Below are 27,951 nucleotides of genomic sequence, written 5' to 3' on the forward strand. Positions count from 1 at the left end.
ATCGTTGTTTTGTACAACTGAATGAGGTCTCCAGGATGGGCGCTCCACCATGTTCCGGTTATTGTTTGGAGAAAATTGATTCTTTGCTGGCATTTCTGTTTCAAATACGCAATGTGTCTCCCCCAGGTACATTTAGAATCAAAATATACACCCAGGTATTTGAAAAACATAGAGTGTTGGATCGTTTTGCCGGATAGTTGAATCTGGAATTGTGCGGGTTCGTGCTTCCTAGAAAAAACGACCATTTCAGTTTTCTCCGTAGAGAATTCGATACCCAGCTTGAGGGCCCCCACGTGAACAGATTGTTCAGAGTATCTTGCAACGACTTTTTCAGAACGACGGGAGTAGTACCCGTGATGGAAATAACTCCATCGTCTGCAAGTTGTCTCAGCGTGCAGTCTCTAGTTAGACAATCATCCATATCATTGACGTAAAAACTGTACAAGAGGGGGCTTAGGCAGGAGCCTTGCGGTAGGCCCATAAAACTGTAACGAGAAGATTTCGAGATGAGATGAAAATCATGTGCTTTTCTGACAATAAATTGTACAGGAAATTATTCAGAATTGGTGAAAATCCACGATTATGAAGTTTCTCTGAGAGAATTTCCATGGAAACTGAATCAAATGCCCCTTTGATATCGAGGAAAACGGAAGCCATTTGTTCTTTGCGAGCAAATGCGATTTGAATTTCAGAAGATAGCAGCGCGAGACAATCATTCGTCCCTTTACCTCGGCGGAAGCCAAACTGCGTATTTGACAGCAAATTGTTCGTTTCGACCCACTTGTCCAAACGAAGTAGAATCATTTTCTCTAACAATTTACGAATACAGGATAACAGTGCAATCGGCCTATACGAGTTGTGATCGCAAGCCGGCTTGTTGGGTTTTCGTATGGCTATCACTCTCACTTGTCTCCAGTCATGCGGGACAATATTCAGCTCCAGAAACTTGTTGAACAAGTTCAGCAAACGCTGTTTTGCCAAGTCGGGAAGATTCTTCAACAAGTTGAATTTAATCTTGTCCGACCCCGGAGCTGAATTGTTACATGAGAGAAGTGCAATTGAGAATTCCACCATCGAAAAATTCTCATAATCGCTTTGAAGCAATATATCGTGTACGATGTGTTGTGCAGGGATGAAATCGGGGCAAACTTTCCTTGCAAATTTGAAAATCAAATCCAACGGTCAGAGTATTCCTCAACTTTCATTTGTATGGTTCCAGCCACGCATTCTCCTAGCCGTATTCCAAAGAGTGCTCATAGCGGTCTCCCTTGACAAACCGTTGACGATTAATGTGTCTTGTGAGGTCATATGCCTGTTTATGGATTCAGAAGAACTCCACCCACTGAGGATAGATATTGTGATTAGCAAGTGATCACTACTGTTGGGGTCCTGAATAACATTCCACTTGCAATCTGACGGTAGCCTGAACCAAACTGAACCAACTAAAGCTTTTTTTTAAAGTTGGTTCACTATGACTGAACAATTTCGAAATATTTCTCAATCAATTGACAATTGTGAGTCAAAGTGTGCCATTCTGCTATGAAAATTAGAGCGAGAAAGATTGTGAATTTGAAACTGCATAAACATTTGTTTGCATTCAACATAATAGTCTCTGCCATCTACTGTTGGCATGAATATGATTGCACGGCATATTATTAAGCATAAACTTCCCATTTTCAATCATCTTAGGCAGTATTCGTCAATAGAATCGTCAAATTTGAATTCATTGTCATCGTCACAGCCTAAATCGCACTCTGGAATAGAACATTTGCGATCATTCACACTGAAGACCACAATTTTTCACTAATCCGTTCAGTCGGAGTGGACCAAATTATTTTTTAATATACTCCGAATGTGAACATTTAACACTAACGGGTTCAAGCACATTTCGACAAGGTACCTATTAGCTTCAAGAAAATGTTTTGTTGGATTGAATTCGGCGCTTGAATATTTGTTAACATACAAATGATTGTCACATGGTCCACTCTGTCTGCACATGATATAGTGCCATTTCGCCATGGTAAATAGTACATGGTCCGCTCTGACTGCATACTATGAGGGATTTTCGTCGTTCAATCATAACAATTTCGATCCGTTATTCCTGCTGTATGCGTGATTTTGCAAATCTGATAAATGTGGATAAATGTAAGCTACATACATAATGCTTAATCAAATGTAATCAATAACTTGAAATTTTCAATTTTGCGACTTGGTCCCCTCTGACTTAACACCGACCAATTCTAAAAAATGAGTGGCACTTATTGATTCCCAGTAGCAACCCTCCGTATCATGATCCAAGCATATAATATTTAAATTTTGGAAAGAGAGATCATTTAGTGAAGAAAGCCAAGATCGGACAGAACAAAAACATCATAATTAATCATGAATAAATCAAAAATTTTAACGTATCCAATTTAGAAATAAGAGTATGACAATCCCTTTGTAAAACAGTGATAACTCCGACCTCTCTATTTAAATCAGACATCAGACAGAGATAACCATTGCAAGGAGGGGCCAAGTTTACATCAATTGTTGCAAATGTGTCTTCACTATAGGAAGCATTGCGATAACAATTGTTCTAATGGTGTTGGAAACATTGAAGAATTAGGAAGTTGTAATTGACGTTGAAACAGGAACATATGGCATTTTTGATGCCCCCTTGAGTGCTGGGGCACTCTTTCAAAGAGCGCTTCTGTTTATCCCAGCGACTCTTGTGAGTTTCACATCCGGAGAGCATGTGTGGGGTTCCCCCGCAATATGGACACTTTTGCTCAGTCACACTGCAGGGTTCGCCCACATGTTGTTCTCCGCAAGTGGCACAGTGCTCCTTGTTGGCGCAATAATCTGCTGTGAGACCATCATATTTTGACTTTTGGCATTTTGGCAAGTCATGGGATTTGGCACGAAGAGTCACACCAGTAGCCTCAATTTCTCTACCATGACGTAGTCAAGGAAGGCCGAGCAAGAGTGACTCGAGAAGAATCGAACGGCGTAATTCTTTTCCTTCTTCCTGGAAAACTTTTATGAGTTTCCGGCAGTCTAAGATTGTTACCCTCATCAAAGCGAGGGGACTCAACAGCGAACTCCTTCATTTACACGTCAGATACGCTTCAGTTATCACCCTCGAGATTTCTACGTCATGGGAAGGTACGTAGACACGAAATTCTAGAGTAAACCTCTGATCGACCACAATATCGTTTGCGTTTTTTCGATCAACCACATCAACGCATTCGGTCAAACTTTTGAAACTTCGATCACGGAGGATCATATTGCCATATCATTCGTGATCTGAATCCTCTGGACAAACTTTGACACGGGGAGGGGACACGAAAAAGAAGAAGAAGACGAGGCCGGTTGAGCGGAAGCGGAAACAGCGGGGTTGGGTGATTATATCGATGAATATGGATAGTTAGTGAACAATCACTAGATTTACATAGTTTTGTTAAGAAACGTGACATACCATATTTCTTCTGTATATTTCGACATTTTTAGGTTAACAATTATTAGCAAAATAATGAAATTACAATTTTTTTGGCACGCAAAATGACACTGTAGCTTGGAATGGTTACTGTTAGCTCGCTTGGATAGTCAGCAATACAATTATTCTAATCATACATTCATTCATTCACAAATACAACAAAATATATAAAGCAATATCAAAAATGTGTAATGCAATGCTTCTGTATCACAACCACACATACAGATCTTTCTGATATCATATGAAGGTTTGCAAGGGTCAAATGACCCGTTGCGGTAGTTAGGACAGATTACATATATTTCTCAGTAAAAGAAAATAACAAGAGGAGTAAACACTGAAAAATACATTCGATGTATGTTTCAAGAAAAGTAGTGTAGTCAAATTATGTTGTGACAATATAATTTGCAAGAAAATTTTGACTAAAAGCTTAAAATGGGTCATTTGACCCCCCATGGTAGGTTTAGTGTTAGGCGATTCCTTAATTGTGAGACCCTTTCTGTGCCATTTTATTATTAAATCGGAGTTCGAATTAAACAACCAATCACACAGTTAGGATGAAATAATTACTTCACCTGCCACGAAACCGATAACGGTATTACTTCAACGATATAATAGATGTGAACAGTCTTACCTCCGAATGCTTCGGACTGTCGAAGACGAAATGAACTCCAAGTTGCTGAGAGGTTTGGTTTGAGGAACAATTTGAACAATTTCCTTCCATGAATGGTAATAAAAAAAAACTAGCGCAACTAACTACTCGTTCATGAGAACCACAAATTGCCTCATTGCCTCAAATTGCTTTCACATTCATGGCCGTAGCGTAAGTTCTCAATCTGGAGCAAACTGGCTTTCGGACTGTTCGCGCACATTAGACCTTCGAAACACATTTGCTTCAATAGTTGCATTTTTTAGATCTCTTTTTTGCTTTTTATTTCGTTTTTTTTTCTTTGTTCCTTTCCTTGCTTTCACAATGTTGTCTGAATTATAGTTTTTGTTTGCGTAGTTAGCCTTACAGTTTCATTTATCTTTTACTTGGTTACATTAGAGATTTTCGTTTTAAATTACATTGTTTATTGATGTGATTTTTTTCTTCTTTTTTATATTTTTCTTGTTTTTTTCAATTGTTTTTCATCTTTTTTTTATTGTTTCTCCTTGCTGTTTCTGTGTGTATTCTGGCTTTTTATTTCCATTTGTTTTTTGAATATACGGGACAAAAATCAGAAGCGTTTCGTTACATTTTAAAAAGGTTTTTACTTTCTTTTTTTTTGTTTGTGTTTGTGAAAAAGTTAACACTCAATGGCTTTCACATGCACTTTTTGATCCCGTAGTCTCTTGAAGTTTTTTTTTCTTTGTTTTATATTCCATGTTTGTGTGTATGTGATCATTTGTTGTTTGTTTACTGCTGTTTTTCGTGACTGATTATCAGCGTAGTATGCGTTTGAAAAAACTGGAGTACCCAGTGTTTCTAGGGTCTAGAAAGAAAAAAACGGTTTATTGTGTGTACTTGACGTGAATGTTCTGTTTCTTCGCTCATTAATAGCTGTGAAGGGTCTAATTATGTTTGTAATGTTTTGTTTCTCTTATTTACCGTTGCTTGTTTTACTCTCTCTTATACTCTCGTCATCTCTCTCGTTTGCTTGCTTTTGTTACGAAGACTAGATCAAGTTAATGATTAATAAAACGGGGAGCATTTCTAGATGTTCTCCGTTTGCCTCCCTCCATTACCTATTCCTTCCCATGTCTCTTCAATTTGCCGCGTTCCTGCTACTTGTTACTTGTAAGTAGAATCCCTAAAATAGTTTCACTTCAATCACACTTATAATAGTACGTTTACGGTTCAAGCAATAACTTCATGTATATATGTATTGTGTGTTACGTTTTTTTTCGCCTAGTTTAGCAGAATGTGATTTTCTTCTTTCTTAGGCGAGGTTTCTGTTTGCACAGTGCAAAAACGTTGCCTTTGTTGCACACAATGCAATAAAATATAGTTACATTTTGGAGCATTGTTAAAACAAAAACTTCATCCACTACTCTTGCCGTGTTTCGGCCTTCTGTCTTCACTAGGAAAATAACGCGAAGTATTCAAGAACTGACCCGCGAAGAGCACTATTAATAAAACAACAAAACGTAAATATACATTGAAGCGCAGAGGCTCTCAATATATATATATGATGTTTTTAGGGTAAATTCTAATGACAGGACACATTGAAAAGTGGGCAATAACAGTCTGAAGATTACAAATTTGAAAGAAAAAATGATTTTGGTATTCTTTACTTGTTTTGTGTTACATTTAGCGATTCGTAGAACAATGAATTAGATTCATGCCTTAATGGTTGTTTGCGTTAATATATTACTCTATTTATGTTGTTATTTGACCGTTCCTTCCTTTTTATGCGGTTCAAATAGACCGCCAGCACGAAGGGAAACAAACTCTAACTGATACAGCTGAATTGGATAAGAATAAGAACAACAGTATGAAAACGCACGAGTGTTTCACGCATAAAACAATATATAAAAGAATGTTTGTAAATTTTCCCTCCTGTTTCACAGTTAAACATTATCCATATTTTAGAAACAATATCGATAACATATTTATTTGCTGACGTTGCGTTAAAAAACGGTTAAACAGTGGTTAATGGTTTTGTGTTCACATTTTTGTTCTTATTTGTTCATATATAATAACGTGGCCTTTTCTCATTTGTTTTACAATTGAGTTTCCTTGTGAAAGGACAAAAAAATCATGATTACAAAACACGCGTCGTCTTATGATTTCCGCATATTTTGATTATACGTTACCCTCGTGATTAGCCGTTACTTACTAGCTCTCATGTTCGACCACATTCCAGTATTTGCAATTTTTCCTACATTTTTTTTCTGTCGTAGTTTCTTGGATAATATGCTTGTTTCACTTCTTTTGCTATGATTTTCTTGTGGTACTATTATTGTGTTTGTTTTGCTAATATAATTCCTTCGGGGGGTTTTCTTTTCTCTCTCCCATATTATATGCAGTATATTGTTCCATTTCATTTGTTTTATCTTGCTTTGTATAGCTTTTGTTTATAAATAATAATCACTTACGAATTTTACGGTCACAATATGTTTGCGATAAAAAAATTGTTTAAATAATTTAAATAATAAATCATTAGAAAAATAAAACAAAAAATAGCGTTATTATCCTTTAATAATAGTGTAAAGGTGTTTATTCCGACCAGATTCCTGAAAGAGAGACATTTGCAAATTATTATGTAGAACTTCTAGGATTGAAAATCGTCATATTATGTTTTATGCACACACAATAAATACTATAGCAGAGATTTATTTGCACCAGAAAGCGTGACCTAGTACTAAACACGTCGATGTTCGGGAAAGTTTTTAATTCGCTAAACAAAAAAAAATAATAAAGGCCGGGTTTCAAAATCCAAGTACTTATCCCTCATTTCTCAATATTCTGTTCGAGTGAAGATAATTCTGTGGCGGATAATTCCGATTTTTTTTTCAAACGGCTTATGCGATAGGCTAGGTTGATGGTAAGATTTAACCACCTTAACCTTAAAAGTCGCTGCATTGATGATCCTCTTACGTACTTTTACGTTTACGTATTTTTTATTGTTCGTTAATCAGGCCAACTGTGAAGTATACATCTGTTGTAAGGTTTGTCATTTCATATTGGAAAGATATACGATCCAACAACGAGTCGTTTATTCAAATTTGCTACCTAAATTCGGAATCAATGGCCTCAACTTTAAGAGCGCTACGTCCAATTTATAGTCGTCATAATCGTCCTGCCAGACCAACAACTGAGCGTCTAGTGGGAAAATTTGAATCCACAGGCACAGTACAAAATGTTTCCGTGCCAGTGAGACAAAGAAGTGTCCGTAGTGTCGAGAATATTGCTGCCACTAGCGCATCAATTGAGGCAGACCCAAATCAGTCTCTCACACGTCGTTTTCAAGCGTTGGGCATCTCTGCGACGTCGTTGTGGCGAATTTTGCGAAAATATCTTGGCCTACATCCTTACAAGATCAAATTGACGCAAGAACTGAAACCGCTTGACCACCAGAAGTGTCGTATGTTCGTGAATTGGGCTGAGCAACAACTTGAAAATGATCCGGATTTCCATCGAAAAATCATCTTCAGCGATGAGGCTCATTTCTGGCTGAATGACTTCGTCAAGAAGCAAAATATGCGTTATTGGTCAGGCAGCAATCCACACGTACTCCATGAGTCACCATTGCATCCCGAAAAAATACAGCTTGGTGCGGTTTATGGTCCCGCGGCATCATTGGGCCGTACTTCTTCCGTGGTGATCAAGATCGGCACGTTACTGTGAATGGGAATCGCTACCGCTCAATGATAACCGAATATTTTTGGCCGAATAGAATGATATGGACTTGGACAATGTGTGGTTTCAAATGGACGGCGCCACATGCCACACAGCGAATTTAACAATCGATTTATTGAAAACCAAGTTTGGTGAGTGTGTTATCTCACGAAGTGGCCCAGTCAATTGGCCGCCTCGATCGTGTTAATTGATGCCGTTAGACTATTTCCTGTGGGGCTACGTAAAGTCTATGGTCTATGCCAACAAGCCATCGACGATTGATGAACTTCGTACGAATATCGATCGTGAAATTGCAGCAGTATCGGCCGATTTATGCTTGAAAACCGTCGAGAATAGGGTTCAGCGTCTGGGCAAGCAAGGTGTCCATGCAAAAGGAATCGAGTTCCATTCATAATGGCATCAAATGTACTTTCACATGATTTTTTTTTTTTTAAAAACTTGTAGCGCTCTTATTGAAAAACCCTGTAGGAGTGTGTCACCTGGTACAAGATTTGTTTCGTTAGAACAGTCAGGTTCGTTTCCTCACCACCGCTGGTATAGCGAGGGAGCTATCAGTTCTGTAGATTATCGCCGATTATGACATCCACGAAAATTTCAAACGGAAGTTCCGCTACTTAAGCGTATACCGAAGGTGCTGGTATTGATGGTAGCAGGCCAGAGATAATCCGCAGTGCAGTGCAGTGTTGTAATTGGGTGGTAGAGTTTTTAGGAGTTTATCTCTGGACGCGCACGCTCATTCGAGCCCTTAGGTGAAGATGGCTTTGGCCATTCTTAAACGGATCGATCGGTTATTACTCCGGTGAGATTTGGAGATGGTTCTTGAAAGATTTAAGATAGGAGTGGGACAGTTCTTTTTCACTTCATCGAAATTATACTGGAAGTTTGGGTACCAGTGATATAATTGAAAGAAACTATATCTGCATGCGAACCCAAATAAATTAATGACTTATTATAACTTATTGAATAACTTGGTATTCCCCAAATAATTTTTGGTGCACAACCTTAACACCTGGTTCACCATAGCGTCAGTTCAATACATTGATGCAATGTCAAAGGCACCAACGAAGCCTTTATGATGACAGAAAACAAACAATGTTAACTACTTGGAAAAAGACTGGATATTTGCCTCAGCAGAAATTCATAACTAATACTCTAGCGTAAATAATTCCCTCCCGCTATCTCCCCTCCTTGTTAATATTTATCATTACAAATGGGGTTTCAGCGTAGCGAAGATGCACTATTTTTACGTACGGGTTATGAAGCACGCACGTGCGCACACAAATATCCACATATGGCTTGAAGCAACTAAATATACATACACTTATCTCTGTTTTGCGCTCTTCTCAACAGAACCTTTTTTGTTAATATTGCCAGTCTAGATTAGCTTAGCTGTCATCCTTTGTGAAAAGAGTTTCCCTACCGTCATGCGAAACCAAATCACTGACAAAATTCCAGAATATTTATTTTCTTGGTGAGCTAACGATAGCCTAGCTTGATGATTCCCCACGCAATTGTGTAGCTCAAAACATTAATGCAATGTCGTCAGTTTCATGCAATGATTGCAATGCCAGCTCCAATGTTCACAGCTCAGTCCGAAACGAAAACAAAGCAAGGAAGAACAAGCGATGTTCATTGTTTCGTATCTAGAACAATACTGAAAGTTTGACTTTCCTTCCTTTCCTTGTTGAATTTAAGAGACCTACTTCAGTTCATTCGCCTCTAGCCTTCAAAAAGACTTTTTGGAAAACTCTACTCTTTCCTCATATTACTCCTCCATTCCCATTGCAACGGTGTTGTTCAGTCGCTGTCCTCACGAAGAATGAAGTTTGCCTCAACAAGATCCACTGTTTATACTCTAGGCAAATATTCCCCTTCATTCTTCTTCTTTTCCTTTGTTCACGGAGGCTTTACATCTTACGATTTCCCCTTCGTTGCTCGTCATAAGTTGCTCGTTATCCGCGTTGACGCCATTACGCTTCGTATTACGAAATGGGGGAGTAGGCATGACAATATGGGTTTGCAGAAGAGATGAATACACTTTTAAAATTAAAATTATGAATGAAAATTATTTTTCCCAAATCAAATTATTGCTCTATGTAAATAAAAATCACTTTTTCTTGCAAGTAGTGAAAAAATATCGTACAAAAATTGTTTTTAAAGATAATTTCATATTATAGTGGTAACTTTTGGTTAGAATATCTGAAAATTCATACAAGAAAGTTTTTACTAGGGTCAGAACAACGTACTTCTTGTAGGTTAATAACGCAAAAAAAAATTCATCCAAATTTTAGCAATTTAAAACTGCATTAGGGCCGACTAATCTGATAGCGAATAGTTGGCCTCATACAAACTAATGTCGTATCCAGATGTCGACACCATTCCGCCGTCAACGCGAATTGACAGCTCTGTTCGGGAAAGCACACAAATGGACAGAACAAATGTATGAGGGAATGGGAATGCTTCAATTTTCATCAATTTAAGCCATATACAAACTATGCGATTATAATGTATAGCATATCAAACACATCTTAGGGAAATTCCGATTCGTTTGGTATGTAAATCACCAGAATCCGTTCACGACAAAAATAATTATTAAAGTTGACTTTATTTGATAAAAACGTGACCTGTTTTTTGATTAGGCACCCTAATGAAAGACGCAGTTCTACGTCAAAAGAATTTTGAACCTTAAATATTATTTTTACGCAAGGCAGCACATTAGTAGTAGTGATCGTTTCACACATGGCTGACTGCGTTTGTGCTGTCGCACTTGAAGATGCAGAAAAGTGTTTGAATGACGACGGGTTCAGATGAAAGGTTTGAACCAGGTAGTCATTACTGCTTATTTCGTAGTGTTGTGTTGTATTTCCTCATCCATGCTTCAATTGAATCGTTTGTTTGAGAAATCCCATAAATCGCTTGAGAGAAAAAGACTAAAAACTGTTTTTCTCAAAATATTGATGGTGGATCACACCATTGAGGAACTACGGATCCTTCGGCTGAAGGAGGCCTCGGGTTGATAGCTTAGGATTATACACGGAAACTTCTAACACTTGAAAAATTAAACACCGGAATACTTTTCAACACTTGTGGATTTTTTTCGCGATGCTACAAATTGAAAAGTTGGATTTGGAATGATGTTATATTAGCAGGAATCGGTTTGCATGCACATATTTGTTTGTGTAAGTTCGGCTTCTGTTATGCTGTGCATCGTATTACTGTGCTGGTTGTGGATGTGTCATACATTGCATTTTGAATGGGAGGAAAGGAGTTGGATGGGGGGTAAGGATAGGGTTAAAAAAGAGAATCTATTTTCACACTTGCTCAACATTCGCGCTGTTGGTCGCGAACCATTGACCTGGGGTGACATTGCGCATTTCGAAACGAGTGATTTTTGTTCGTTTCGACCATTTTGACATGTCTTGACCAGCTTTGTTTACGAACCCAAAAATTTCACATTTCTCTGCGAGACAAATTTTGCTCTAAATCTAGTACATCGAAAATATGAACTTCAAAAATATACATAATACTAAAACCATTTCGATTTGAGTTCGAATTCTCTCGAAACGAGTTACTCGTTTCGAAATGCGCAATGCCACCCCTGGTCCTCATATTTGTTATTACATATCAGATTCGGTTATCACACCCAAAGCATATCATGTGGAATCACTTTTTCATGTATATGACAATTTAAGCTAAAATAATAACGTTGTAAAGTTGGTGGACTTAGGGAGTTTCTCAAACAAACGAGAAATCAGTAGTGTATTTATCAGTTTGAAGTGATTCAATTCAATTTTATGCACCTTCAATGTTCATAATGATCATATCAAATAAGAATAAGATTGTTTATAAGGTATACTCTGCATTGAAGGAGAGAGGTAGAGAGGGAGGGGGCGCTTCCACAGTTCTGAATTGAGGCTAACTATGCCTTTCGAGTATCCAATCATGCATTGTATGGCAAGCACAACGACATGGCGGGATTCAAACCCCCAACCTTCGGCTCGGAAAACCGACGCGCTTATTATCTACGCTATTTATTTAGATTTTGCCGAAATGGCGACATTTTTTGTAAAAGAATTGCGTTTTTGCCTCAAAAATCGAGACAAAAACATTCACCAAAATTTTATTTTCCAAAACTTAAAAAAAAATCCCACGTACGATGACAGGAAATTAAGTGGAGAATCTGGGAAAACTATTTCATCAAAATCAGATGGACCGTTCCGGAGGTAGAACCCCCACCAGTTTGCAAAACTTAGTTTCGAGAAAAACGCGTTTTAAATTTTGGATCCGCGCTCCTAGGCAAAGATTTAGTTCCACTAATTGTCTTGTAGCTACGGTACGGAGCATCAGATAAATCTGGGATAAAAACTACAGTAAAGGAGACATACCAGAGAATATTTTAGGCCAGAAATATATTTTTTTAATTTTTTCAAGTTTCCATGAAATGAAATAAATTTTATTTCCAATCAAACTTTCAAAGGGTCCAAAAATTGTCCAAAAACAATTCATATGATGAACCTTGTTACTCGAATTGTATTATTGGCCATGTTCATCCCGGGTTTCGGTGTTATAAAATCTACATTCGGAATACAGGCTTTCAACTTCCTGATATCATCGATTTTCTTTATATAGATCGAAATTTTTTCATCTGATTATGTAGTATCTCCGAAGCCAAAAAACTGATTGGTTTCGATCTCTGAAGCCAAAAAGTACTGCTGTTGGCACTACGTATTTTTTCCTCCGCCATGTTATTAATGTCTCTCGAGTGAGAAAACGGATTTTACTGCGAAAACTAGGAGTGGATTTTTTGGCCATTGGGGGTTTTCCGGCAACTGCTTTCCGACGAATTAGTTGTTTTCTCGTGCTTTCTCGGTGCAGTAGTGGGATACTTTTACGGGAAACGACCAAATGTGTTGTCGAACAAAGTCAATTACAGTTCTCAGCTTGGGGTTCCCGGGAGATGATTTACCTCTTTAATCGTTAGAGTATTGTCGGAACACTAAGTATTTCCTCTGAATGGGTTACCTAATCCATCCGAGATATTTCTCTTCCAATGACGTTAGATATAGATAGATCTTCAGGTCAATCACGGAGAGCAACTACGAATTGTACAGTCTACCCAAGCTCAAGCTCCAATGACGTTAGATATAGATCAAGTTTTGCAATTATCAGTCCTGTTCGCTTGTATTTTCAACAAAACAAACCTATCTGCAGAGACAATCCGCTCTGCTTTGTATTCTACTCTCCGCTGAACACCATGCTTACATTTCATGGTCATGCCCGGGTCCCAATGCGAATCAGAAGACATTCCGTTTAAATTTAGTAGCGTATGCTTTTTACGGCTCGGATGTAAACAATGAATGAAATAGTATATCTATCGCAGCGTTGCCCGTGGTGATAACTAGAAACATGGACTTATGGGGTTTCTCAAACAAACGAAAAGTTTCAACCCCGGTTCAAGGGGATTCGTAGAACTAACTTTTTCTGAAACTTTGATAGTCGATGTAGGTACCTGAAGGACTCAAAACCTGCTAAAAAGTTAATTTTGGTAGAAGTGGGGTTTATGAAGTTTCTCAAAATTATACAAATTGAAAAAGAAAGACTTCCTTTTTTATCTTTCCCATGACATGACGAAGTCGTTTGTGTTGAAAGTTATAGATGTTGTGCTAGGAGACGATGAAAATATCGTTACTCGTCGTTACTGTTCGTCGTTTTGATTGCTTTGATGATGACTCATATCTGCGATAATCTTGACTTTCCCAACGACCTTCAACCGCAGTTGACTATCAAGGGTTCTATTCCAAAGCTTGGTTAGCACATCGCGGGAAATCGTAAGTGGTTTCATGTGCTTTTCAGAATTCCAGAAGTTTTGATAGCTTTCGAGGCTGATGGATTTTGGAGGTGTATAATTGTTTCCCTTTTCTCCTCCTGCATGATATATATCTCGGAAACTCGTTCATTTTTAATTGAGAAAAGTGGTCCGAACAGTACTGTTTACAAGAAAAGAATGTTGTTAAAAAATTGTATGTCTAACCACTGGAAGCACCACTATCGCCATAATTAAGTGCTCCATTTCTGGATGATCTAAGCTAAGTTTTTGGGTCAGAAACACTTCAAATCAATCGCCCTATTCTATACCAAAATTTCATGATTGATCTAATGGGGTTTCATGGACTACTCACCAACTAAACGTGGAGCTCTGACAGAAATATGGAAGCCTATTGTACCATCTGGCCCTTTCGGAGCACGAAGCACCATCAAACGGGGCCCGCTGTCGTCAACCGAGTTGATCTTGATGCGCGATAGGAGTCTCTCCGCTCGCATTCCATTCGTGTCGGAAACCTTAATCATGTTGCAAGCGGACGTTTTACCGTTACGCTGTTGGTGACGAAAACAGTTTACATTAGATGGTATGGTTCAAAATGAAATGGATGAATTATTGAGTTTAAGAAAACAAAATGGTTCGATAACTCTACACTTGCCTGGTTAGTGACGATGGAAAACTCTACCGTATCACCGGGATACAGGGAGCCACCTCCTTGAACTTCGGACATATGGAAGAACAGTTTCTTGCCCTCCTCAACCTCAAAGTCCAAAAATCCATACAGTCCTTTAACGGAATCAACTTTGGCTTGTTTTTTAGTACGAATCGATGTGACCTTAGAAAAAATATCATATAAAATACCACGAATTTAAATAAAAAAAAACAATTTACCTCTACAGCACGGTTCTGTTCGTCAATCTTAAAAGTCACACCATCGTCCTTCTGCAACAAATCTCTCTTGTTCTTCAGGCTTGTGATTCCAAATTCGTGCGTCGACTGCGCGTCCCCATTTTCGTTGCGTACCTGTACCAGCCCACAATACTCCAACTGATCTGGGTTGATGCAACGCAGCGGACGCAGTACAACGCCACTGTAAACCGATGGCAGCACTTTCGGCTGCGGAATGCTGCCCTTCGGTATAATCTTGACATTTTCAGCCGGAATGCAATTGCCAGCGTTGACCGAACTGCGAGAGGACAGCGAGTACTCAACCTCCTGGCCAAGCTCAAGGGTACTAGTGTTCCCGATAAAGTTGCTAAAGTGGAAAAATACTTCCTGATCATGGTCGATGGTCTCGATGAAGCCAAAGTTTTCCTGCAGATTATAAGTTATATTAGTGTCAAAGCAAGAGATTTTTCGTGGCATCATCTAACCCACCTTTAGAACAGCGATGAAACCGTGGTGAATCTTCCCTGATTTTATGTTTCCGTTCGCATAGCTAACCTTCATGATGCTTGAGTTGTTGTTCATAGTGCGGTTGCCATTGTTCATACCTGCACTCGGAGAATGCGGTTGCTGCTGAAGTGTTTGCAGCGAAGTGAGCTGAATCTGTTGAGACTGTTGCTGTTGCTGTTGTTGTTGAAGAATTTGCTGAGAATCGCCACCGGCATTTATCGACGTTTGCTGTTGCAGTTGATTAGAATTGTTAGTAATTTCCTGAATGTTAGTAGCAATCAACTCCTTGTTACGTTTAACCTGTTTGGGAGGCAAAAAACATCCATGTTAAGGTAGTGAACCACAATCGACCATATTCCTATTGACTAACCTGACAGATATTGAATCTAATTTTATCACCCACACGTGGTGCTTTATCACAATCTTTCAAGAAATACATTATAGTCTTTTTGTTCGGGCTTTGGCCGTAGGAAATGACGCCACCTTCAGTACGCTCTTGAGATTTGATTGGGCTTTTGGGGGCCTCACGCGAAACAATGCCTTCGACGTTGCTCTCGATTAGGGTCTCAAATTTAACCGATCCGAGAGGCAAATGCTTGATGCGAATTGCACTCTGGCGTGTATTTGCGAAACTTGAACCAGGATCTTGTATGACGGTAAACTCAACCTCGTCGTCGATGCATATCTCGCGACTCTGAAAGGAACAGTAATTGATTGATGAGGTGCTCGCTTAGGTGATACTGTTTTGAACAACGCACCGTATCCAAAACCTCAGTGAAGTGGAAGAAAAGCCTTATGTTGCGCTCAACGCAACGCAGAAAACCAAAGCCCTCTTTGAGTGAAGCAACAACACCTTGTTCGCGCTTCTCACCGGAAACCTGGAAGGTTTCATCCAACAGCGAAATTGACGTTGCTCGTTGCAGTTGATCGCGGCGATCGGTTGCCAACAAAAACTGAACCCAATCACCGTGGCGCAGGGTAAAGTCGCCCTTCTGGTCCTTATCCCCGAATGGCACTTCTACTTCAGAATGATCAGCCGCCCTATATCTAATGCGTCCGGGTAGCGGATCGTTGCCTTGGCGCAGCGCATTGTTTCGATCAAGTGATTTGAGCACTTGCCCTTTGTAGATTGTGGAGTTGACGTCTTCAAAAATAACCGAGCCCGGCGCGAGTCGGGCGATGTTACATGCAACCTCTTTGCCCTGCTTGAAGCATAAACACGAATGTTGAAAAAGGAAAGTATCATTACTATTCTGTCGCTTACATTTCTTGTCTGTATGATAAATTCGACGTCGTCTCCCGGGCGCAATTCGATGTTATCCGTCTCAGAGAAATGGAAGAAAATCTCCTTTACTACATCGGCACGCTCGATGAATCCGAAAGTATCCTTCATCGAGCAAACCACTCCACGGTATTTGACTGGATGAGCCGGATTTTCCAGTCGAATGTGGCATGCCCCCAAGTTGCCCCTGAAATTGCAGAATTTAATGCTGAATTCCCTTCATCAAAACACCACAATAGATACCTTTGATTGGTGGCGATCTGAAAGCTGACTTTATCACCAGCTCTCAAATTCACGTTCCCTTCAACATCATCTTTGGTATAAGGTAGGAAGAAGCATTCGCCTCGATTTTCGTAGCTAATACGACCCGTAGTGGTGTCACTCGAAGCGGACGAAGATAATTCGGTTTTCAGCTCGGTGGTAACGGTACCGGTGACACGCTCCTCCGAGAGCACCACCTCCGGGGCTATCTTGGTCACTTGACTCGCGATCGGTTTGCCGGTACGACGATCGTAGGTCATCTCGAACTCAACAGGGTCACCGATTTTAAGATGTTCGATTGTTCCCCCAAATTGAGAAAAATGGAAAAACAGCCTAGCCTGACGCTCGCAGCATTGGATGAAACCATACGAATGCTAGAACAAAAAAAACTGTTAAGCTATGTGAATCAACAATTTAAAAAATATTCACTCACCAGCAACTTCTCTATGATACCCGTCTCTCGAGTGCCCTGATTAGCATCGACACCATTGCTACTCGGAGGACCTCCGCCATACGAGTTGTTGTTGTTGCTAGAGTTACCTCCGCCGTTACTGCCACCACCACTGCTGCCGCTACTGTTCAGTATCGAGTTCGAGCTGAACACACCGATCGTCCCACCGGAGCTTGAGTTGTTCAGCACGCTCATCGAATCGCCACCTCCAAAGACCGCGCTCTGGCCGGCAGGAGTCGCACTGGCCGACATGGAGGCCGATTCAAGCGAGAAGGTACCGATTGGGGGAAACGAACTCGACGGCGTCATCGGCAGGCGGGTTGCAGCCGAGGGCGGATTACCCTGGCCGCTGAAGAACATATCCCGCTGACCGTAATCGACGTAGTCCAAAAAGGGGGCTGCTTTTGGAGGAAAAAATAAATATTACTTTCGAGACTGAAATCGGCGTCTGTAATCAATAGATAAAGCAGGTCCCGTGACTTGGACTTATGACTCAATAACACAATCAAAACGTGATCATCCGCGCCGGAGTTTCAAAAAGGTATTTATGAAAAAAGTAAAGAAAACATCCAGTACGTATGACATTAACAAATTTTCCTGCACGTTGAGATCTGGGACTAGACATGGCTAGCAATGTCTGGTAACCGTTCGATTGATCGAATACTTTTTTACAAAAATCGAAGGAATACTGTGCAACCGAAAATCGAAGCGAACGAAAAATTTACGTCGATAAATCGATCCGCATTAAGAGAAAAATAAATCGGTGCGGTCACTGCAGTTTTATTTTTTATTTTAGAGGTGTTTTGATTATATTGAATTTTCCATTTCTAATTTCACTTCTGAAACATGTCTGCGATGTTCTGCATGTTCTGCACACTGACTTCGTGTTGCACCATTTGGGAAGCGAAAATAATAAAGTTTTTTAAAAAATAAATACAATTTTAGCTTGAGCTTGAATTTGGGTAGGCTGTACACTTCGTAGTTGCTCTCCGTGATTGACCTAAACCAGCGAAATTGCACAAACAACACACTGAATGGGTGTTGGAGTAGCAAATCATTCTCATTGTGCAAGTTTCAGTGATTCGTGCTTTAAATAGTCAATAACGACCAGAAGGATTGCCTCTATAGCGTGGTTCCTTAGCGTTTCTCAAGGAAGAAATAATTGTTAGTGGGAAGAGGTATGAATCAGGATTCACTGAGGTAAGTGATGTGATTATGTAAACACGAACTATCAACCATTCCACGAAGCGCAAATCCGAGAATCTCATGTGTCAAAGCATGCGACAGAGATTATCTTTAGGTATCCTGAGAAGGAAGACCTGTCCAATCAATTGGACCAGCTGTATATTCTATCATTTATCGCATGTACTTTTATCAAATTCAATCGCGACGGCGTAGAGTTAACTTTGGAACGTCTCATCACTCAACTGGAATCCTATGTGGAAATGAACCAACTACAAATCGACAGGATATCATACGAAAACTATAGGGCGCTTGCAGCGTGCATATGTATTAGTGATCTGTTGGGCAGGCAGAAGAGATGCACAGGATTTATATGGATCAAGAAAATTCAGCTTTGTTTAAATATTTATTTTAGCGAAATAGTTATAGAAATTACGCGCTACACTATATTACTAACATGCGAATATATGTCTCTTTACATAAAAATATTTACTTTTAGCGTCAGAGTCATATATGCGGAGAAAAATAGAATTTTCTGTTATGGCTATGATCCATATCAATCGAAGCAGATTGATTATTCAAAAAGTTTTATCAGAACAAGTGCAAACTGCATATTGCGATTGTATAGCCGGATTTTGTGAAGTGTGCTCCCATTTAGGCTTCGATCAACCAACATTCAGATATGATTTCCGGGTACCTGAGTTCTCTGCGGAGAAGTGAAATATGGTTATAAGAAAATTGATCGGAAACGAAGAAAATCCATCAATTGGCTAAATCATGGAAAATACAAGGAAGCATTCGAACGTGAGCTCGAGCCTCTGTGTCTTGAATCTAGGTCCGAACATGCTGATAATCCTTTCCTGTTATTTTTTCGATTGAAATCTAGTAGGAAAGTCGCTCAATGAACATCGCGAAATAGGTGCAAGTAAGTTAAACAATATGCGTCACACAAAAGCTCTTGTTCGGTAAATAGCTTGCCTAACTGTTTAACAAAGTTCAAGTTAGTTCTATGGAATATTTCGCGCTAATAGGAAGATCGCAACTATATTTAAATCATCTACAAGAACGTCGATTGATAATGAATCCGCTTCTGAGAATAGAAGCTACGAATGTAGACAAATGATGTTTGCCCAACAGATGCTCTGCATGTATGTGTAGCAAAAGCCCTATATACAAATTGACACTAACACACTAACGAGAAATATTATATATGAAATGTTTGAGGTACAAAGAAAAGAGAATGAAAACATTTTAACTTTTGGCCTGCGTAACTCTCTTCGTTGCTGCTTAACACTCACTCAAAAATTTGCAAAGCGTGTATCAGCACATACAAACAGATACAAATGTGTCCCGAAACAATAAATAACATGAAACAGGTGATCATTGAAACTCTTCGATTGGTTCACTTTTCAAATTCAAATTCATTTTAACAGAGATAATCCTCTCACGAACACCCAATTTATAGATATTTCAAAACAATAATTTCGGATAGGTTTAAAAGTAGCACTCTTTCGCGTATCTTACACACGGGAACAAAAAAAAACACAATACACCGATATGGAACGACCGATAAGAGACCCCTAACTTCTCCAAATATTTGCAAGGAAAAATTGTTGGAAAGTTAAACTAAACTTCCAAAAATTCAAAATTCCCGATATTACCTGATTCTCCAGTAATTTCTCTGAAAAATCCAGATGTAGACTAGTAATCAAACTTCTTACTAATTCTGTAGTTATACTTCTTAAAACATTTAATTAGCGAAAACAACGAAATTTATGTACGTATGTTGATACCTTCGAATAAATGAAATGTTTGTGATTTTGATTCATTTAAACAACGATTAAGAAGTGTTGCAAAACATAACAAATTCGATTTTTAAGTACGGTCAATAGTTATCTTGAAGGATCCTCAAACACTAGTACAGAACGAGTAATTTTGATAATCATTTTTCATTTCATTTTCGTTCAATTTCACGAAACTGTTAGGTTTTTAACGAAACATTTTTTTCTTGCAAACTTTCGGCTTCCCTCTGTGCGTTCTTGATAAAAAGAATGAGAACTCCGGATTCGTTGACTATCTAGCTCAACATTTTAATCGCATTTCTATCGCATAGCACAACCGTTTATTCACGCATGTTTTCATAAAAACATTCGGTGTTAATTCCGTGTTTACATCGCTAAACCTTGCACTGCACACGGGTACCGGCAGTGTTTGGATTTCGATCAAAATCGAATGATACACAATGTGTCATGCAAGTAAACTCTCACGAACATATAACCAAATATGAGAGGATCATTCAGATACTTGTATGAATGTCAGTAATCACTTGTGTAATATTTAGTGATTAAACTGAGAGAGGAAAGAAGACTGTTGATTGCATATCCGATCTGTATCAAACATCGCATACCATTTTCGAAGCCTGCATACAAGTTTGAACCGCATATATCGTCCCGCTCTACTATAGCGAAACCCACTGCACAGACAAGTGCAAAGCAATAAATGATACAAGAAAAATTACGTCATCATTCGGTCACCATTTGCGGAGAGCAACAAATGGGGAAAGAGAGCGGTGTTGCAAGTAAAACTTTGCGGTCTATATGAATATACACATTTCAAGGGATAGAGGCGTTAAAAATGGAAAATATAATCTGACTACTCTTCCCTTAGCCTCTATCGAGCTAAATAATCATATAGTTTGCACTCTCTGAGACTTAAAAATCAGGATCTGCTACATTAGCTGAATATGAATCTTTCGCTTTGCGTTGTCCGTACGATCCTGCTGTTTCATGATGCATGGAGAGGTCGGTATGCATATGTTAGATGCAAAGAAGAAAATAAGCTTTCTGCACCGAAAGCGTATATGATAGCTTTGCTTGCATGCTGGTGTGCAATGAAGTGCGAGCCGATGCAGAGTTGTCTCGTTCTCTTTTGTGTCGTGATTTGCAGCACATAACAACAATAGAATACCGCTGGGGGAAATGTTTCCTGAAAGATCATATTTGAACGAACGAAAGCGATTTTTTTAATGAGTGGATCATTTGGCAAACACTGGGTACCGGATTCAAACCCTCGCGGGTCTCCTCTCCAAAACGAGTACTGTCTCGCTCATAACAACATCGCTGAAGCTCAACGGACTCAACGTTGGGGTTTCCACACAAGAAACAGAAGACCATTTTTGGTAAAAAGTTCCGTATACCCATCCTTTCCAAAAATGCTCCAGTCGTTCATTCAAAGCAAACTTTTTGCATTTGTTGCTAGTAATATTACTTCAGTACTAAGTCTGCTGAAGCTCCAATGATACGTCCAAAATCCGTCAAACATAAAAATAGTCAATAGTCAAAAGCTTCTCGAATAGGTTTCCGAACCTATTTTCAACCGGAAACAATGACGGAAACCATTGGGGTACTGCTTTCGTCGCAGGATACATTAACGCTTCACGCCAGAGCTTCGCATCCTAGGCATATTGCAGGATCTGTATGTCGGAAATTTTTGACGAGTTTTTCTTGAATCCTTCCATCCTAGGATGAACCGTGTAAAATATGCAATCCAAAGCTACCCAAATTCAAGTGTTTTTCTCCTCCATTTTGAAAGACCAGTTGCAGCTCGCGTAAAATGACTAAATTAGTATTTTATAGTAGTTTTGTACAGTTTTTTTTAACGTGAATCGATCTCCATCGCTGATAAATATTACGAGGACGTAGTTATTCTATAACAACATAAAGATGGGGACTCTGAGTTTTGGTGTCACGACCGATTGTTTAGTATGCGAACACGCAATCAATGAGGATAAGAAGACTTCCAAAATGCAAATTCTTGTACCGAAGTTTTTAGACTTTTCTTTTTTTTTTTGAATGCTAATATTTATTATTATCAGCTAGAATTAGTAAGTATTTGTTTCGTACACAGGGTGGCAACTTGATTTGTGTTTTAAAATCCCTGGTTTTTCTCGGTTTTCCTGGAAGATTTTTTGAAAAATTCCTGGTTTTTAACATGCATGCAAGTACTTTACACGTTTGCAAAACAAGATGAATTAATTTTTTCTCTGTTGAAGATTGTCATAGAACAAGAAATATAGTAAAACAAACAATAGAACTGTAAAAACGGAACAGAATTATTGAAAAAAAAGTTAAATAAAATAAAACTCGCATATACAGAGAGAACGTTTTTTAAACGATTCTATTAACTTTACATATAACATGTGAAACATTCCGAAGAAAACGAAAAGGAGAAATATAAATTAAAAAAAAGTAGTATAATGGTTTCGTTATACTAATGTGTATACTAATATATATATACACTAATAATACAAATAATCTACTAAAAACTAGAAATAAAAAAGTAGAATTTTTTTTAAGTTAAAGGGTTTCATTGTGATTAAACATAATCATAATACAGATGATGTACTAAAAGCTTCAAAATAATTAGGCAAGCAGCAGGTATAAGTTATCGCATCTACTCCTTCATTAAACTAGGGCATTGATGAGACTAAAATACTGTGGTAACTGTGGATAATGGAAATCCGACGTGCACCACGATATTATGTTCATTCCACGATATATGTTCATTTTTATGTTCAACTTAAAAAGTTTTTTTTATTTTTTATTTATTCATAATACAATTTGACATACAAAAATTATCTTTGAAAAACGTTCATTTGTTGGTTCATTGATTACTGCCTTATTAACTTCATCTGCTCCTGAATTGATGATAACTCTTTCTGAGCATCCGCAAGTATTTGCACCTTTCTGGCCTCTAACACCTACGCTTCCTGCGCCGCTTCGCGCTTCCGTTCCGCGACGATCTTCTTATCTGCATCTTCCTGATTGGACTTCTTGAGAGCTTCAATATAACACTCGTGAGAGCTCTTCGCGTATTACATGAGACTTTTTGTTATTTCAACATTAAAAACTCCACTAGCATCCAAGATGATATTGTGAACAATACGCTGAGTTACCGAACTCTGCTCATTGTAGTTTACAACCACACATTCTTTGTTCTCGGAGAAACCCCGCTCCAATGTAGCAATCCATGCGACAGAATAAGGATCCCTTTGACAAAGCCAAACAAGTTTGTATATCCATTCCCCGAATTGTATATGCGCCTACGAATTTCACCTACAAGATGTCCAAACGTTCTTCTTTTCGGCGGTAGTTTTTTAGCATATCGCACGAACCCAGAGTATCACAAAACTCGACGAACTCCTGTTTAATTTTGTCCACCACGATAATACTGATTCTGTCTTTCTCCACGAAATGTTTAAGAGCGAAATTCATGCGCTTTTTTGCAACATCAGGATAGTTTGCAAAAACTGCTGGATCGATACAAGATATATTTATATCGTGTCACGGGATGCGACAAAAGTGATCGTTCCTCCATTTTTCGTATGAATGATATGTAGAATGCTTTACAGTTCTGTCAATAAATCAAGATATTTTTCTCAGAAACTTGATTTTTCTCCACAACACTTTTGATTGCAGCTTTAAAAGCGAATCCCAATTCAATTTTAGCTGTTGGTAGAAACGAATCATCAGAAAGATCAACGCTTATGAGGAACTTCAGATTACCTTCAAAAGCGAAGGCTTGAGTAATTTATCCATTATTGGTTTGATAAGGTTCGTCAGTTCGGAGAAAAGGAAAGGTGCCATAGGCTCGTCACTCGAAAACTCATCAGAAAAGCTTGAACTGCAGCGGCTGATGTTAAAAAAAAGCTTAATTTAGTCCCCAACAATTTATCCTGAACAGTCTCTGAAACTACTCTAAAGGTATTTGCTGTGAAAACAGCAGCAAAGCTCCTACGGAAATCTGGATGCGTATCTTTCTACTTACGCTTCTTTTGTGCTTTGACTGCGGTCACGTATGTTTTAAGGTACGGCAGCATATCCAGGGCTCTTTCTGCCACCGGCTGATTTTCGGTCCATCTTACTTCGCAAGACTTCAGGGGGAACTTTGCCGATCCAGTAGTTGAACAATACACCTCCAGTCTTAATGGAACGTTCTTAAACGTTCTATATTCGTGCGCTCGTAGTTTTGGCTGTCTCGGATTCCGCAGATTTCTTCATTCAACTGCTTCATAACATTCCAATTAACATGGGGACCGTCCGAGCTGAGTTGACCGGCTTTCTTCAACAAACTAGGTTTATCTTCGAAACATTTCTTAAATCCGTCGATCAAGTCCTGTGCACGCGTTGAGCTTAGAAAAGCTGAGCCAATGTATCTGGATTCCACCGTACCCTTCGTTTCATTCCAGAAATGGCCGCTAACATCCATCTGTTGTTTTTTTTCGCATACTCCGTTGCTTTGGTTATTGCTACTTTAATCTATGAATTATAACCCGGAACGGTGTTTATCATTTAGCTTTCTGTATAGTTTCGATAGATATCTCTGGGTTGCGGAAACAGATTAGATATCTCAATCTCTTATTTATTGTGTCATTTACTTTAAATTTACTTGCAAGAGTGTATATATTTCTTATTTAATGTTGTTTGCAATTTTGAAAAAAGTAAACTAGCTGACCCGGAGAACTTCGTCCGCCCAAAATTAATTTTTCGAAACTCCGAACGAAACTCCGTTTGCGTTATTTCGAGAAAATCGCGTGAAAAAAGATTGCCCCTTTATCGGGCCGCGCTCGTCACAACCACACTCGTGGAATTTTTATTCCCAACGAGGCAACGATAAGCACATCGCGTAATTTCAATTTCGAAAATCGTGTAAAATAAAACCACGGAAAAAAACGCGTAAAAAAAGAATCCAGTGCATTTAAAAAAAACAATTATTCAATAAACTCGCTATTCAAAATGTACAGTGTCAAAATCTACGGTGGTGTGAAGCAATTAACTCTATTAGAGTAGCAAGCTCGGAAGCAATTTCAAATTGTTAAAAAATATTATCAGACGTTATTTTCCTTCAAGATTCTTCAAATACTTGCATAAAATATGTACTGTTAAAAAATCTTATTCAAAATTTTAATAATATTAAAAACTTTTATATCTCAAAACACTAAAAAACACTGCACTAATATAGGAAAGTTAAGAAAGAAAGTTCTTATTCTTATCTTCGCTTATTTTTCGTCGGCCTATTTCCGCCACTTTAGTGCCAATCACCGACATCAGGGAGGCGACTCCACCTGTTCCTACCTATCAGACTCAACAACTCATGAGCCGGGCCAACTTCTTTTACTTCCGCTCCGAAGGAAGACGTAACCAGAGATTTTTCGCCTCAGAAAATCCCAACGACGCCAGCTGGGATTGAACCCAGGCCGATCGGATTGTGAGGCTGTTACGCTAACCATACAACCACTGGCGCCGTCCAGAAAGAAAGTTAAGTAACATAAAATTCTGCTTGAAAACTATTTATAACGTTTCATCCTAGGACTAACCGTTTTCGAGATAACCATTTTTAATAATGAAAAAAAATGTTCGTGAAATTTTTATACGAGGTAGGAACCTTGGTCGTAACGTCCAGCAGCAGTATGCATTTTCTAATATTTCTCGAACATGATTTGAACCCCATGTAAGTAAATTTGGAACCAATGGCTCTCTCCGTGGGAAAATTATGTGATAAATGATCAGGATTCCCTTTGCTTGAAGAATAAAAAAGCAAAGGTCGACTCCTAATTAGCAGAATAACAAGACAAATTTGAGCGTCGATATTACCCTCAATATTTGCTGGTAAAAATATCTAACTGAGGGCAGCGCAACAATGAGAATATTTAATAAAAATCATCGAGTTAGACATTTCTCACTTGCGTTGCCGCTACCAATGCGATTTTCTGTTAAAAGTTATTGCTACCGTTCAATTCTGTTGCGTACAATAAGAGTCGATCCTAAACTTATACCGTTCAATATTCGGTCAATTATCCTCTAGCCCCTGGGCAACTATCGACGACTTCATCGGAATTAATACGCGACACATTATGTGCATACGCTAGTGGCACTTTGCAATCATTATAATGTAATTATTCATTTTATTGCACATTTACAATGTTATACTCGTTTAGCCGGAAGCCGGACCCCTATGGGATGAATAAACAGAGGCAGCTGTACTGGTTATTTCATAATTAGTAATTAATCAATTCGATGGTTGTTGCTTTTGTTTGGTGCTGTGGGCTGATGACCACGCAGGATAGCTTGATTTTTATGTTGTATATTGCATACGATTAAGGGAATGGGCATTGTGTCGCTCCGGTTAGCGATATCAGATCTAATCATCACGTCTCGTGTTCAAATAATAGTCGCCCAATTCAATTTTGAAATCAGAATCAAAAGTACTCATTTTCGAATCTGAAAAATGAAGAATATATCCCAATCATGTATATTAGTAATAAACAAGGAAACAGCCTTTTTCCTTCAACATTCATCTTTATACAGTTTAAAGCTTACGATACCTACTGTGTACAAGCAAGCATATCATGTGTGTGCAGCCTTAGCATTTCTTCTGTAATTGTTGTTCTAAATATTATAGTAGCTGGCTTAATTCTAAGGGTCAGTGAAGTTTTATATGTATTTTCTGATCATACAATTTTTTTCAGGAAATTCTTTGTTCTAGTTTTCATGTGAGCTACATATAAGAGACTGTACACTTTGTAGTTGCTCTCCGTGATTCGAACTTTGAAAAGTTAATAACGACGCTGGCCACATCCTTACAGTCACCAAGGAAAGGGAAGGAATATTAGTATGACACTCGCGGCCAGAAGGGTCGTTTCTATAGCGTGATTCCCTTGCGATTATTATGTTGTTAGTGGGGGAAAGCAAGAATCGAGATTAACTGAGGTAAGTGATGTGATGATGTATTTTTTACTTTTCAGCGCATTCGTGGTCGGATAATTGTGCCAAAAACTATTACGTCGAACCTAACTCGAGGTGCGTTCGCATGTTGTAGGGCGCTAAAACGCACGGTCTAGTGAAACAGCTCGATTCATGACCGACCGAAGCGTTTGAGTTTGGACCGCTCGGTTGAAAACTAATCGTAGTTTCTGGGCTAAAGCAACTGACGTATCTGAAAATGTTTTACGATTTCAGTGGATGTTCGTTATAGTTCATTCTACATGAATTCGACGATCATATAATCGTTCACATAACTATTCGGTATTCCGAAAATAGCATGACAGATCTGGGTTCAAGGAGATTAGTTCGTGCAATTGTGCTAAAACCTCAATAGTGAAGCCTCGAAAACTAATACACTCCAACGCCTTACCAATGAAATTACTCTATTTTTGGAATTACTCTATTTACCTGGGACAAAAACTACAGAAAGGTAGACATCCCAGAGAACATTTTAGGCCAGAAATTTTATTTTTATTTTTTTCAAGTTTTCATAGTGTTCTACCCCCTTAATTGATATACCTAATAGGTTATTTGACCGAATTGAAAACGCAGAAGAACTTACCGATTGTATTAACTGGCTCTGTAATTCATGCAAAAATAAATGTTTTTGGACTAGTCTTATAAATTATCCTTACATTGTTATTATAACTCACCTCATGCACATAATTTCAACCGAGATTATATACAATAAAATTTTGGTGAATGTTTTTGTTTCGATTTTTGAGGCAAAAACGTAATTTTTTTACAGAAAATGTCGCCATTTCGTCAAAAATCAATATTTTGAAAAACGTACGATGACAGGAAATACATCTAAGATTACGTAGAAAAATCATTGATTGAACTAGAAAAACTTGCGGAATTCCCACCAGTTCACAAGGTTTTGGTTGCAAGGGTTCAACAAACTAGTTGAGGCTATT

General features: G+C 38.6%; 1 protein-coding gene across 2 annotated transcripts in view; it reads right to left on the minus strand.

Moving 5' to 3' along the window:
- Positions 1–4,623: 4,623 nt before the first annotated feature.
- Positions 4,624–27,951, minus strand: part of LOC129765233 (cold shock domain-containing protein E1) — a 33,523-nt gene continuing 10,195 nt past the window's right edge. The window contains exons 4-13 of one of the 2 annotated variants that reach the window (XM_055765312.1): positions 17,013–17,431; positions 16,562–16,953; positions 16,301–16,505; positions 15,795–16,238; positions 15,407–15,730; positions 15,019–15,336; positions 14,533–14,955; positions 14,300–14,476; positions 14,000–14,195; positions 4,624–6,694 (exon numbers count right to left, since the gene is read on the minus strand). In XM_055765312.1, the coding sequence (XP_055621287.1) occupies positions 6,678–6,694; positions 14,000–14,195; positions 14,300–14,476; positions 14,533–14,955; positions 15,019–15,336; positions 15,407–15,730; positions 15,795–16,238; positions 16,301–16,505; positions 16,562–16,953; positions 17,013–17,431 (2,915 nt within the window). In that variant the 3' untranslated portion in view covers positions 4,624–6,677. Of the gene's footprint in view, positions 6,695–13,999; positions 14,196–14,299; positions 14,477–14,532; positions 14,956–15,018; positions 15,337–15,406; positions 15,731–15,794; positions 16,242–16,300; positions 16,506–16,561; positions 16,954–17,012; positions 17,432–27,951 lie in introns of both variants that reach the window. The other variant, XM_055765311.1, reaches the window with a different exon arrangement.

Source organism: Toxorhynchites rutilus, chromosome 2 (assembly GCF_029784135.1).
Source record: "Toxorhynchites rutilus septentrionalis strain SRP chromosome 2, ASM2978413v1, whole genome shotgun sequence".
NCBI lineage: Eukaryota > Metazoa > Arthropoda > Insecta > Diptera > Culicidae > Toxorhynchites > Toxorhynchites rutilus.